The following is a 15,408-nucleotide window of genomic DNA, read 5'->3' as shown; positions in this document are numbered from 1 at the left end:
CGGAAATGTATCCATGTGGAGCACACGGGCTCACGTGTGCTCCACACGGAGGCACGGGTCAATGGCTAAACACGTGCGTGCACATAAACCCATTGATTTTAATGGGTTTACGTGTGCCCGTGTCTCTGGTACATGCGGGCACGGACCTAGCACGTACCGGAGACACGTGCGTGTGAAGGGGGCCTTACATACAGAATCAATTTTCCTGGATCCACAGAAGCCATGTCTCTTCTCCTCACACTCTGTCTGAAACTAGGCTGCAATACCACCTGGTTCTAAGGGGTTTCTGCAGGTGTCATAAGGGGTTTCCTAAGATTATCAAAACTGTCCTATGCCTTACTATTCTCCTGACAAACGAAGAAAAGCCAGCACTTTGCAAATATTGTGCTTGAGGAAAGGACTGTGTTCTCAATGTCATCAACAAATAACCTCAGCACCAATTAAGACAAATAGAGTTCATAAATGCTGCAAAAAGTGAATCATTTATTCCAATTCAGCACCACAGAAAATACCCAAAGTCGACTTTTCGACCTATGCAAGGTGTCACACATCCAGCGCTCCATACACGTGGTGGATCCCCTGCAGCTCAGCTGCCATCCCCCCACGCTTTGCTTTCCCTGTATGCTTTTGGACATCATTGTCTGGCTCCCAGTGGACAGATATCCTTGACGAAGACCTTGCATAGGTCGAAAAGTCGACTTTGGATATTTTCTGTGCTGCCAAATTGGAATAAATGATTCACTTTTTGCAGCATTTATGAATTTTATTTGTCTTAATTGGTGCTGAGGTTATTTTTTGATTACTATTCTCCTGACCAAATCTAATCTGTTATCCCCCCTCCCCCAGGGAAGGAAGAGGAATGAGTGTGATGGAAATACAGATTAAGGCCTCTTTCACATGTCCCAGAAAAACACGCACGTTTTTCACAGATATGTCAGAGGTGCGCATAGCCCTCGGTGTGCTGTGTGCATGGCCTACGTGTGTTCTCCGTGTGTTATCCGTGTGTTATCCATGATAACATACGGAGAACAGGAACTTTCTACTCACCTGTCCCTGGCGTCGCTGTCCGTGGTGCTGAACTTTGGTCTCCGGTCCTGCCGACTCCCCGCTGCTGCTACTTCCGGACGCAGTGAAGTGAATATTCAATGAGCATAACGAGCGGCGGTCGGCAGCAAGTGACAGCAGCGGCAGAGACAGCAGGGCAGGAGAAGGTGAGTAATGTTTTGTTTTTTTTCTCGCAGACACATGTTTTTTCTCCGGTGTGTGTCACACGGAACACATCCGTGTGGTCCGTGTATGTTATGTGTGACACGTTTGCGTTGTATGTTATGTGTGACACGTTTGCGTTCCGTGTGACACCCGTGATGACGGAGAAAAACGGACATATCGGCGTGAGAAACACACGTAAGTACGGAACGGACACACATTCCGTTCGAACATACTTACGTGTGTCCAAAACATTAGGAATACATAGGTCCATGTGTGTACGTGTCTCCGGTACGTGAGAAAACTGCCAAACACGTACCGGAGGCACGTACGTGTGAAAGAGGCCTAAGACAGACAGGGGAAAACCAAAAATCAGACACACTGCAAACTCACAGGAATAAACAGTAAGAGACTAAGTAGAAAAGCAAGAGCAGGAAGGCAGCTACAAGAAGACAACAAGGGTTAATGCCACAACTGCTCACAGCAATGATGCACAACAGCTACCAGTAAGTCTGGATCACAACATTTCACCAGAGCAGTATAGGTAAACTATAGTTGGCATTAATTAAATAGTCCAGCCAGCATATATAGGAGGTGAACGAACATGACTGGGTCAGCCACAGCATGTCATCAATGAGATTAACAAGCAAAGCAGCAGAGATTAACTCTTGCTAGCCTTCCTAAATCTGTGGGTTTATGCCCGCGTCTCCCTGCACTTTATCAAAGACATCAGAGATGTTAGCAGGCAGAGTGCCTGAATCTGTAGTTTCCACAGATCCTGACGCCGCCATGACAGTTGGCAATGCCTGCAAACACCTCCTTGTGACACCTAATAGCACTACTAAATCACCGTCGATCAGCTACTTGTTTGCTGATCAGCAGTCATTTAACAGCCAGTTTACAAAGGCTGACGGCTTCAGGTGTTCGCAGAATGATCTGTAGTAGATTGCTCAGAGAGCATAGACTGCCATTGTTCTCGGCAGTGTGAGTCTTGTTTAGACCCGGCGATGCACTGCCAAGAACGATGATCTTTTCAGCAGCACAAAAGATTATGTCAGGCTGCCACCAGGGGGAGCTGGAGCACTGCAGGGAAAGACACTACACAGAGCTGAATAAGCAAGGAGGTGCACACACAGTGTGCTGGTGCAGTGCCTCACAGCATCAGCTGGAAAACAGAAGCCATGGGGCGTGCGGGGATGGTCGGGCAGGCTGGGTCATACACAGTACGGGGAGCAGGAAGACCGGAGGAACAAGCAGAGGCAGGGTCAAGGTCACTCAGTACCAGAGGAAGCAACCGAGTGGGAGGTAGGAGAGGGGATAACAACTGGAGCTGTTGTGGGAAGGAAGGAGGTGGGACAGAGGAATGGAGAAACGACTATGGGACAGAACACAGACAGAACGAGGCACACAGAGGAGACGGATCAGGATTACACTTACAGGGACCAGAAATCACAGGCAAAGCAGTGCTAAGCTTAGAGCCGGCGCTGGTTCACTGGAGATGACAGTATTTAAAGCATCCAAGCTCCGGAAGTGAGGCCTGAGAGAAGGCTCCGCCCCCTAGCCATATGGACGGGGAGGCAAAAACCATGACAGATTATTTCACTTGATGATCAAGCTTTTTCTGATTCTTCAAGTGATCAACAGCTTGTTTATATTGCTAGATTATCGTGAAATTAATATTCCTATTAGCGCTCCTTAAAGATAATCTTGCAGCACAAACTGACCTTTACAGCCCAGGCAATGCTCCCGGAAAAAAAAGAATGCAAATTGTCTCTCCTTCAAGATGAAGAGCACTGTCTCTTAAGTGCCATTTATTGGAGATAACTACTCTATAAGTCAATGTCCAAAACTTTTATGAGCCACACTGTATGACTATAATTGACTCATTGGGCTTACGCCACTCAAGTTGTGATTGATAACTAAGAAATAAAACAATATAACTACCACAAATACCATTATTCTAGACCTCATTTAAGCATTTTTTTTCTAGCTTGTAGTATAAATTCTGATGTTGACATTTTAGACAAGCGTAACATAAAAAGGCTATGTTCATGGCACGTTGTGACTGCACGAGTACCGCCAGGTACAAGAGGATTCCCATTTTAAGTAAAATGTAAATTGTTGATTTATGCTTTAAACTACTATTTTCAGAAAATAAATACAACATTTTTTGCTTGGAAATTCGGAGACGTTGTCAGTAGTTTATAGAATAAAAAAACAATTTACATTTTACTCAAAAATATACGGTACCTATAAAGAGAAAAATCAGAAAAACTGAAAATTTGGAAGTGGTCTCTTAATTTTTGCCAGAGCTGTATACATATATACACAATATATAGTTGTATAAAAATAAATAAATAATTTAAAAAAATGACGTAGCGCTCCAAGGTATTTTTGATTCTCAGCTCAGATAAAGTGGACAGCTATCAGCTGCCACCCCCATCTGCCTTGCTTTACCTTAGCTTGCAATCAAAATACAGGGAAGCCCATTAATTTTTTTTAATTATTTAAAAAAATAATTAGAAAACAAATGCTTGGGCTACCGCCGTATTTTGATCACCAGCCAAGTAAAACCAGGCAGCTGGGGGCTGGGATTCTCCACAGCTCGTAGCCGCCCTTGAAAATGACGCATTGTTTCTTAGTGCCATTTCCAGGTGCTTTACACGGCTCGTCCAGCGGCCCTGATGGCGTTGGCATGCTGGATAATAAAGGAGTTAATACCAGCTTTGTATTCTCAGCTGGTACTAAGCCCGAAATTCATGGTGTCACGCCAAATTAGACATGGCCACCATGCATTTCTAGTAGACAGTAAAAAGAAAAACACAACACAGAATTTTTTTTTTATAAGAAATAAAACAAAAAAAGATTTATAGACTCCATCTTTATTATAAAAAAATCCTTTATCCAATGTAGTCCACAGGGACAGCAATGTCAGCTTTGCTTCATCGCTCTGTGCAGACAGTCTTTACAGAGCAAGAAGCAGGCTGACACTCACAGTGATAGTCAAAGTTCAATCGGTATTCATTGCACTGCTCGTCACTCGGCAGTCTACGGCTGTTTTTGGCCATGTTCGCCATGGACTCGGGTGAACCCTGACATCACCGCGAACATGGCAGAAAATAGCTAAAGACTGATGTGTGACCAGCAGTGCAGTGAATATCACCGGAAGTTAGTGATCGGACCCAGAAGCAGAAGCGGTCGGCAGACAGCGGCTGATCAGATCCACTGGATGCTTTACAGGACCTGTAAATATAGTGACAATGTTTATTATTAACTATATTCTTTATTTTACAGACCGCCCATCCCATAACTATAAAGTCCAAGTTCGGTGTTCCGACGCAATTTCGCGTTATCTCAGAACCCGAACGCGAACTTCACATAAAGCTTGGGCGAGTCTCCTGAACACGAACATCGGCTGGTTCGCCCATCACTTGTAATCAGTGTGTGCATTAAAGCTGAATGAGTTTCTGGGATCCAGACAGACTCTTCCACCTTTCATCCAGCCACTGACATTTCTGGATTGTGAGTCATGGGGAAAGAAAAGAATTGTCAAGGGATCTACGGGAAAAGATAGTTGAATTGTATAAAACAGGAAAGGGATACAAAAAGATATCCAAGGAATTGATAATGCCAGTCAGCAGTGTTCAAACTTTGATTACCAAAATGGAAAATCAGGGGCTCTGTAAAAACCAAACCACGATCAGGTAGACCAACAAAAATTTTGGACACAACTGCCAGGAAAATTGTTTGTAATGCAAAGAAAAACCCACAAGTAACATCAGCTGAAATACAGGACTCACGGAAAACTAGCAGTGTGGCTATTTCAAGATGCCCAATAAGTAGCCACTTGAAGAAAAAAGGGCTGCATGGTCGAGTCGCCAGAAGAAAGCCATTACTGCACAAATGCCACAAAGTATCTCGCCTACAGTACACCAAACAGCACAGAAACAAGCCTCCAAACTCCTGGAACAAGGTTTGGAGTGATGAGCAGATTCAGTCTTCCCAGCCTGGTGCAGGGCTACAATTTTATTTTTGGTGTCCTTCGACAGCTCTTTGGTCTTCACCATAGTACAGTTTGGAGTGTGACTGTTTGAGGTTGTGGACAGGTGTCTTTTATAGTGATAACAAGTTCAGACAGGTGCCATTACTACAGGTAATGAGTGGAGGACAGAGCAGCCTCTTAAAGAAGAAGTTACAGGTCTGTTAGAGCCAGAAATGTTGCATGTTTTCAGGTGACTAAATACTTATTTTTAACCATAATTAAAAAAAAAAAAAATCTTACCAAATCAGACAAGGTGATTTTCTGGATTTGTTTCTCATAGTTGTAGTCTACTTACGGTACAATGTCAATTACAGGCCTCTCATCTTTTTTTAGTGGGAGAACTTGCATAATTGGTGGCTGACTAAATACTTTTTTTCCCAACTGTAGATAGTTGGTATGTGTCAAAATAACATCCATATCAATGCCATGAACCCAGTTCTTCCAGCAGAACGTTTCCCAGATGAATGACGCTGTCTCTGCCTGCTTGTCTTCTCATGTTTCATATCAACAACTGCATAATATAGAATACATTTTAATTCATCAGACCAGGCTATTTTCTTGTATTGCTCCATGGTCTAGTTTTTACGCTCATTTTGCAAGCACAACATACGGTAAGCACTTTGGCTGGTCTGGGAAATACACCGTAATCTGATTAAAGCACTTTGTACTACAGTACTTCCGAGGGACTGGACCAGGCTAGCCTTTGGTCACAGTTTTCCTCAGTTGTCCTTTCTTAGATCACTATAGGGAGAAAGTACAACTTCACACAAGGAAGACACCAAAAGATACATCATTTTGGAGGTGTTTAGCCGTCATAATTTGGCTCCTGTCACTCAGATCCTTGCTTTAGGACCTAAATGTGGTTTTAATGTTAATGTTAATGATCAGTAGACAAATAATATACATATATTCAGATTAGTTATACTGTGGATTCATGTGCAAAAATTAACCAGATACATTTGGTCATGTATTCAAATCAGTATGGTGGCACTATTGTCTCTTCCTCTTTTACAGTATCCATGGAACGCTGATGAAGAGTTTCTCTTTAAAGCTATGATGGTATTTGCGATGAGAACTCATGTGGACAATGCAATTCAGTAAGTTCTACAACTAGGTAGTAATAATAATAATAATAATAATAATAATAATAATAATGGCTGTCACCTTTAAGGCGCCCATATAAATTAGTTAGACTAAAGTTGGCTGATGCCTCTGAGATCGGTAGGATTGGCCGACAATTTAATGTCCCTCCTGATTGTCCCCCGACACATGACATTAGGGAAGAGAATCATCCTGCCTATTGAATTTTAATAGCTGAAATTGGGATACTACTGACAGATTTTACTAAATTTTCATCTTGTACACAGGATTTCAAATGTTTTGATCTGCAATGTTACTCCAAGAGTGTCCTTCTGGTTCCTGGTTACATCCCCATCAAACATCTCAGAACCTCTACAAAGTGCAAAAGTAAAGAATGCTATAAGGTACATGCAGAATCCATCACAGGTGAATGCATATTGTGGCAAAAGTATATCTACCTATCACATAATAAAACATTTGTAAAGTATATCATAAAAGTGAGTACACCCCTCATATTTGTGTTAATGCTTTATTATATCTTTTCATGAGACAACACTGAAGATATGACACTTTGATCAAATGTAAAATAGTCAATTTGCAGCTTGTATAACAGTGTAATTTTGGTGCCCTCTAAATAACTCAGTACACAGCCATTAATTTCTAAACCGCTGGCAACAAAAGTGAGTACACCCCTAAGTGAAAATGGCTAAATTGTGTCCAAAGTGTCAATATTTTGTGTGGCCTCCATTATTTTCAAGCACTGCCTTAACTCTCTTGGGCATGGAGATCACTAGAGCTTCATATGAGCCCTTGTATCCTCTTCCATCCTCCATGACAACGTTGCAGAAGTGGTGGATGTTAGAGACCTTGCACTCCTCCACATTCCATTTGAGGATGCCCCACAGATGCTCAATAGGGTTTATCTGTGGAGACATGCTTTGCCAGTCCAGCACTTTTATTCTCAGTTTCTTTAGCAAGGCAGTGGTCGCCTTGGAGGTGTGTTTGGGGTCGTTATCATTTTGGAACACTGTCTTGCAGCCCAGTTTCCAAAGACAGGGGATCATGCTGTACTTCAGTATGTCACAGTACATGTTGGCATTCATGGTTCCCACAATGAACTGTAGCTCCCCACAGCTGGCAGCACTCATGCATCCCCAAACAGTGACACTCTCACCACCATGCTTGATTGTAGGCAAGACACACTTGTCTTTGTACTCCTCACCTGGTTGCTGCTACACACACTTGACACTATCTCAACCAAATAAGTTTATCTTGGTCTCATCAGAACATAGGACGTGGTTCCAGTAATCTATGTCCTCAGTCTGCTTGTCTTCAAGGATTTCTTGAGCATCATTTTTAGAGGAAGCTTCCTTCTGAAAGGACAGCCATGCAGATCAATTTGATGCAGTGTGCGGTGTATGGTCTGAGCACAGACAGAAGGACTCCCTACCCCTTTACCCTTTGCAGCAATGCTGGCAGCACTCATACATCTATTTTGAAAAGACAACCTCTGGATATGACGCTGAGCACGTGCACTCAACTTTTTTCGTTGACCATAGCAAGGCCTGTTATGAGTGCAATCTCTGTTGTTAAACCACTGTATGGTCTTGGCAACCATGCTGCAGCTCAGTTTCAGGGTGTGACAATCTTCTTATAGCCTAGGCCATCTTTTTGAAGAATAACACTTCTTTTTCTCAGATTCTCAGAGAATTCTTTATGGTGAAGAGCCATTTTGAACTTCCAGTAATCAGTATGAGAGTGTGTGTGATAACACCAAATGTAACTCACCTGCTCCCCATTCACACCTGAGCACTTGTAACACTAATGAGTCACATGGCAACGAGGAGGGAAAGTGGCTAATTGGGCACAATTTGGCCATTTTCACATAGGGGTGTACTCACTTTTGTTGCCTGTGGTTAACACATTAATAACTGTGTTAAGTTATTTAGAGGGCACCAAATTTACACTGTTATACAAGCTGTACACTGACTACTGTACATGACTCCGGAATGTCTGACTGAAGGCCTTTGACCTTCCCCAACAACCCCCTACCCCCTAGGGTTCTTATCTAAAATAAACACAAACACTGTGTGACGTTGGAATATAAAGGCCACAGCAGCCCCATTTATTCATAACATAAACATCAGCCATGTAACAAGACAACTCTTCATTGAAGAACCCGAAAAAAGGAAGGGGGGGGTACCTGAAGGTTAACCAAAATGTTCTTTGCAACATCAGCCCGTCTCCTGACCCTCAGCCGCAACACACCGACTCGAGAGCCCAAGCCAGATGTTGCCCCCACTATGTCCCGCTGAGACTCAACCCAGCAAGGACCCGTTTACCAAACAATTGCACCGCTAGAGGTAACCCGCTCCGGCACTGGGTTCCGTCCTCTCCTCTGTGCAAACCCCCACCTTCAGACACCCCCCTCCTTTCCGCCGCTGCGACAAATACGATCTTCCGTCTTTTCTTCATCGATGTCGAATCCACAATTAGGGCGGGCGGGCGGGAACGATTCCAGTCACCGTCCAGGTAGGAATGACCCACCCCCCCTCTGACCTGCCCTATATACTACCCCCTATAGCCACCACCCCCTGACCAATCAAACTGACCTCTGATCCTAACTGCCCCTTAGCACCACCCCCAAATTTCGCGCCCAAACTGACTTTCTCCATTAACCCCTTATTAACCCTATGGCCTGGCATCCCTCCTAGTCATGTAGCCCTCCCTTAAGCCCCTTCGGGTCAGCAGTCCGGGCTCTTCATTTGTATCAAAGTGTCATATCTTCAGTGTTGGCCCATGAAAAGATATAATTAAAAAATTACGAAAATTTGAGGGGTGAACTGAGTTTTTGGGATGTACTGTATTTCCCACGCTCTTTTGTAATTCACTGTTTATCAAAAGACACTAAAATTGCTATAATGGAGACTAGTAGTTACACTTGTTGCCGTGTTATTTTTTCGACAAATCTTCTGCACTGGAATTATATGCAAAACATGCACACAAAGGAAGACAAGGAAAAGTTGATATCATCGGCTGGGAGCCTGCATATGGCAGAAGTCTACCCAGAGGTCTACCCGTTATTAGTTATTGAAATAAATCTTGGTCTGTGTAAAGAAATATTGTAGTTGTCAGCTGGTTCTCATCTAAATCTCGACTAAATGGATGTTTTTATTGCATAGTGCGTGGCATCTATAACCAGACCCCAGGAGTGACTTACAGCAGGTTTAGCATTGGAGTCGTCTGTCAGTCATTGCCAGGGGCACGGTTACATCTGACACTCATTATGCACTGAGTGATGACTTTAGCTGCCCTGGCACCAATGCATGGATGTTTAGGGCTGCCAGGACGGTATCCTCTCTTACAGACCACCCTATATCACATGCATGTTGACTAATATTAAATCTGCTCTCAAGTTATCTTTATGGGACACCCTCTTTAAGGCCTGAAACACACATCCTTGAAAACCACGTGCGTGTAATACGGGTCGTTTTTCGGGTCCGTTTTCCGTTTTTAGGTCCGTTTTTATGGTATATGTGGCCTGCATGTGTATCCCGTATGCTAGCCGTATGTGCGTGTGAAATGTCCGTGTGTGCGTGTGAAACTTAACTGGCATGTGTTTGTGAGAAATGTTGCGTGTGTGATGCAAAATGTCGTTACTACATGTCGGCTGACAGCAGACAGAGTTGCGCGATGAGGATGAACTCGGGTGAACTTCACCCGAATTCATTGTCATGCTGCAGCTCTGTCTGTGTGCCGTGTAATGATTAGCGGTCACCCGTGAAGGATTCACCGGTGACCGCTAATTCCCCGAGTGACGGAGGTGAGCAGCCCTCTCTCATACTCACCGATCCCTGATCACCAGCGTGGCGCTGCACGGCATTCACACTGCTTTGGCGGCTTTTATTATTTTGAAAAAGCCGGCCGCTCATTAAACAATCTCGTATTCCCTGCTTTCCCCGCCCACCGGCAAATATGATTGGTTGCAGTGAGACACGCCCACACGCTGAGTGACAGCTGTCTAACTGCAACCAATCACAGCCGCCGGTGGGCGTGTCACTATGGAGCATAGAAATAAATAAATAAATTAATAAAAAATCCGGCGTGCGTTCCCCCCAATTTTAATACCAGCCAGATAAAGCCATACGGCTGAAGGCTGGTATTCTCAGGATGGAGAGCTCCACGTTATGGGAAGCCCCTCAGCCTAACAATATCAGTCATCAGTCGTCCAGAATTGCCGCATACATTAGATGCGACAGTTCTGGGACTGTACCCGGCTCTTCTCGATTTGCCCTGGTGCGTTTACAATCGGGGTAATAAGGAGTTAATGACAGCCCAAAGCTGCCACTAAATCCTAGATTAATCATGTCAATTGTCTCCCCGAGATACATTCCATGATTAATCTGTAAGTTACATTAAATAAACACACACACCTGAAAAAATCCTTTATTTGCAATAAAAATCACTAACAAATACCCTCATTCACCACTTTATTCAGCCCGAAAAAGCCCACCATGTCCGGTGTAATCCACGGAGTTCCAGCGTCGCTTCCAGCTCTGCTACATGGAGGTGACAGGAGCTGCAGAAGATACCGCCGCTCCTGACAGCTCCATGCAGCAACTGAAGAGAGTCGGTTTGGGACGTCACAGCAGCCTGGCCTGGTTTCGTGACCCCGGCGGTATCAATAAAGATGAAGGGATGGGGATGATGGGAGTAGTTATTCGTGACGCCACCTGTGGTATGCGGCCAGTTATTAGCCGCTTCTGCGGGATGTCTCTCTTCTGGGGTGGATGGTGACACAGCTCGGGTGTTGCAGCTCTCCACAGATAGAGCAAGGCCCCAGGGAGGATGATGGTGGTAGTATTCTATTGCCGGAGTGCAGGGCTGGTGGTGCAGTAAGAAAGGGAGCAACACAGAGATTGCAGTCAATGGTCTTTACTCACTGTAAGGTCGTCACCCTTGGAATGCAGGTCTCCGCTGTGATGGGCTCCAGCTGATCCCAGTTAGTTCGGCGGTCACAGCTGGTGTTCCTTCTGTATGCCCTTTCTATTGGTTGTCCCTCCACCCCAGCTCCTGGGCCATGGAATGGGTCGCAGGTGCCGTCTGCACTCTCCTCGAGCCCTGGGATCTTCCTTCTGGTTAAAAACCCGGGTCGAGCCTGCAGCTCCAGACCGCTGGCTCCTTGCTGCACTTGCTTGCCTATAGGTGCGTCTTGCTTGGACCGTGGTCCAGACTTGAATTATTATGTGTAATGTTGCTCCTCACTTCCCCTGAGGAGTGGCTTGCCTCCCGGGTTGCTTAACTAGTGGGCAGGAGGTCCCATACCTCATGATGGCCACCCCCAGCACCAACCCTAGCCCAGTTTGTTGTGAATGTCGTCTGTGTGGGTGCTGTTTTGGATTTCTCTCTGGTGGCCAGGAATGGTAGTGAAGCTGAGTCTGAGTCTGTGACTCAGACAGGTGTCGGCGTTAATTGGGAATTGAGGAAGACCTATTGCAGACAAGTCTGCTGTATATAGGAGAGCACTTTTTGCCTTGCTGGCGCCGGTGATAGTTGAATTTTCCTCAGTCTCTGAACCTGGCTTATAGTTCTGTCTTCCCTGTTTTCCTGTGCAAGACCTCCGCAGATAAGTTTGCAAGCTTTTGCTTTGTTTCTTGGTTTACACCTTAGGATGTTTGTTTTTCTTTTTGTTTTGTTTGGTATCTGTTTTCTTGCAGGTGAAGATTTGCTTTTCTAGTTTGGTGAGCATGGGGGTTCCCCCTGTCAAACTTGATTATTTGCACTTTTGTATTTTTGTGTTCTTTTTGGTATTTTGTTTCTCCCATTATTTACAAGAGTATTTGATATAGTGGAGGCGAGGTTTGACCTCCAGGGCCATTTTTACTATCAGGAGACTTTTTTTTCCTTTGTATCTAGGTAGTCAGGCCTCGTCAGTGTATCGTGTTTTCCTACATCACCGTAATCTCTATATGTCGGGAGCTGGCTATTCCTTTGGGGACTTCTCTGAGGCAAGGTAGATTTCCTCATTTCTATCTGTGAGGTGTAGCTAGTTTCTCCGGCTGTGACTAGGCGTCTAGGTGTTTAGGAACGCTCCACGGCTACTTCTAGTGTGGTCTGATAGTTAGGTGATTGTGGTTGGCTCAGGTTCCAACTACTCTTGTTTTTCTTGGTGTTTTTCTACTAATAGGATTTTTTGGTAATCTTCCATGGTTACCGGATCATAACACCAGTCCCAGTGGTGATGACAACTAAACTGTGTATTGAATGGATTGTGATGTACACCGGAGAATTACCTCCACCTTATCCAGGAAAAATACTCCACCTCGGTTGAGGTGCAGTACTGTTGTGAATATGTTTTCCAGTTTGGGCCTCCCTCTTGTGGTTAGTGCTGGCGATGCAGTTGATTTGTGGAATGAAAGCCACACACCTATAGAGAACAGAGTCAGATTGGGACTACAGTTAGGTCCAGAAATATTTGGACAGTGACACAATTTTCGCGAGTTGGGCTCTGCATGCCACCACATTGGATTTGAAATGAAACCTCTACAACAGAATTCAAGTGCAGATTGTAACGTTTAATTTAAAGGTTTGAACAAAAATATCTGATAGAAATTGTAGGAATTGTACACATTTCTTTACAAACACTCCACAATTTAGGAGGTCAAAAGTAATTGGACAAATAAACCAAACCCAAACAAAATATTTTTATTTTCAATATTTTGTTGCGAATCCTTTGGAGGCAATCACTGCCTTAAGTCTGGAACCCATGGACATCACCAAACGCCGGGTTTCCTCCTTCTTAATGCTTTGCCAGGCCTTTACAGCCGCAGCCTTCAGGTCTTGCTTGTTTGTGGGTCTTTCCGTCTTAAGTCTGGATTTGAGCAAGTGAAATGCATGCTCAATTGGGTTAAGATCTGGTGATTGACTTGGCCATTGCAGAATGTTCCACTTTTTTGCACTCATGAACTCCTGGGTAGCTTTGGCTGTATGCTTGGGGTCATTGTCCATCTGTACTATGAAGCGCCGTCCGATCAACTTTGCAGCATTTGGCTGAATCTCGGCTGAAAGTATATCCCGGTACACTTCAGAATTCATCCGGCTACTCTTGTCTGCTGTTATGTCATCAATAAACACAAGTGACCCAGTGCCATTGAAAGCCATGCATGCCCATGCCATCACGTTGCCTCCACCATGTTTTACAGAAGATGTGGTGTGCCTTGGATCATGTGCCGTTCCCTTTCTTCTCCAATCTTTTTTCTTCCCATCATTCTGGTACAGGTTGATCTTTGTCTCATCTGTCCATAGAATACTTTTCCAGAACTGAGCTGGCTTCATGAGGTGTTTTTCAGCAAATTTAACTCTGTCCTGTCTATTTTTGGAAGTGATGAATGGTTTGCATCTAGATGTGAACCCTTTGTATTTACTTTCATGGAGTCTTCTCTTTACTGTTGACTTAGAGACAGATACACCTACTTCACTGAGAGTGTTCTGGACTTCAGTTGATGTTGTGAACGGGTTCTTCTTCATCAAAGAAAGTATGCGGCGATCATCCACCACTGTTGTCATCTGTGGACGCCCAGGCCTTTTTGAGTTCCCAAGCTCACCAGTCAATTCCTTTTTTCTCAGAATGTACCCGACTGTTGATTTTGCTACTCCAAGCATGTCTGCTATCTCTCTGATGGATTTTTTCTTTTTTTTCAGCCTCAGGATGTTCTGCTTCACCTCAGTTGAGAGTTCCTTAGACCGCATGTTGTCTGGTCACAGCAACAGCTTCCAAATGCAAAACCACACACCTGTAATCAACCCCAGACCTTTTAACTACTTCATTGATTACAGGTTAACGAGGGAGATGCCTTCAGAGTTAATTTCAGCCCTTAGAGTCCCTTGTCCAATTACTTTTGGTCCCTTGAAAAAGAGGAGGCTATGCATTACAGAGCTATGATTCCTAATCCCTTTCTCCGATTTGGATGTGAAAACTCTCATATTGCAGCTGGGAGTGTGCACTTTCAGCCCATATTATATATATAATTGTATTTCTGAACATGTTTTTGTAAACAGCTAAAATAACAAAACTTGTGTCACTGTCCAAATATTTCTGGACCTAACTGTATATAACTGAGTAGTTTTCTTTTGTCACTTGCCGGTGCTCAATGGTCTCCTGTGTGTTAAGGACATTCTGTAACCAGCTCTGCTTACTACCAGAACTCCTCTCAGATGTCAGTGGTCTTTGTACCTGTGCTGTTTGTTTTCCACTTTCTTGTTGTTTTTTTCTGCTTTGATACTAATGCTTGATTCCTATTTGCCTGTGTGGAGTTCCTGGTGGAATTGGATCATTCCCTGTTTGGAGTGTCTGTATACTTAGCTCCATGATTCTGCAAGGTATTGTGTTTTTCATGCTTGGTATTAATTCAGTCCTCCATCTATATCAGTGTTTTTTGATCCCAGTAACATCAGAGGGCTGATACAGTGGGGGAGAGGTTGTGTGACCTCAGGATTTTTCCATATCAGAAGTGCTGATATATATTAGGGTTTTTACGGTTGCAGACACTGCTCCTTCCTATCCTTTCCTATAAAGATAGTTTGGGCCTCACCTTTGCTGAATCTATCTTTTCTAGCTTTGTATTGTGTTTTTCCATATCACCGTAGCTTTTACATGTGGGGGGCTATCTATCTATCTTTGGGGACTGCTCTGAGGCAGATTAGCTTTCTTATATCTCTATCTGTGAGAACATTTAGTTCTCCGGCTGTGTCGAGACGACTAGGTCATCGTAGGCTCGCCTCACGGCTACTTCTAGTTGTGGGTCAGGATTAGGTCTGCAAGCCATTAAGGTTCCAGCCACTCTGTTACCATTTGGGATTCCGCATTTTTTTGATTCTCCTCGGTCCCTGAATCATAACACCCTGTGGCACCTGAAGCCGCAAGGGCGCCACACTGCCACAAACTGGAGTTTTTATAGGGATCAGATGTCCAGTTATTGTCAAAGAAAAGAGAGGCCTGGGATCTATTTTTGAGTATAGGTTTTTCTGATGGAATAACCCTATTAATAAGGTGATTGTACCAGCCCAAACTACTTGTAATG

The 15,408-nt window shown here is 44.1% G+C and overlaps 1 protein-coding gene across 1 annotated transcript in view; it reads left to right on the top strand.

The window, feature by feature from the left end:
• Positions 1 to 15,408, top strand: part of CLTRN (collectrin, amino acid transport regulator) — a 98,790-nt gene that overhangs the window by 64,397 nt on the left and 18,985 nt on the right. Inside the window, exons 3-4 of the mRNA XM_075335161.1 lie at positions 6,263 to 6,345; positions 6,616 to 6,732. Of these exons, the coding sequence (XP_075191276.1) occupies positions 6,263 to 6,345; positions 6,616 to 6,732 (200 nt within the window). The remainder of the gene's footprint in view (positions 1 to 6,262; positions 6,346 to 6,615; positions 6,733 to 15,408) is intronic.

Source organism: Anomaloglossus baeobatrachus, chromosome 2, assembly GCF_048569485.1.
Source record: "Anomaloglossus baeobatrachus isolate aAnoBae1 chromosome 2, aAnoBae1.hap1, whole genome shotgun sequence".
In the NCBI taxonomy this organism is placed as follows: Eukaryota; Metazoa; Chordata; class Amphibia; order Anura; family Aromobatidae; genus Anomaloglossus; species Anomaloglossus baeobatrachus.
This window is presented reverse-complemented; position numbering and strand designations above follow the sequence as displayed.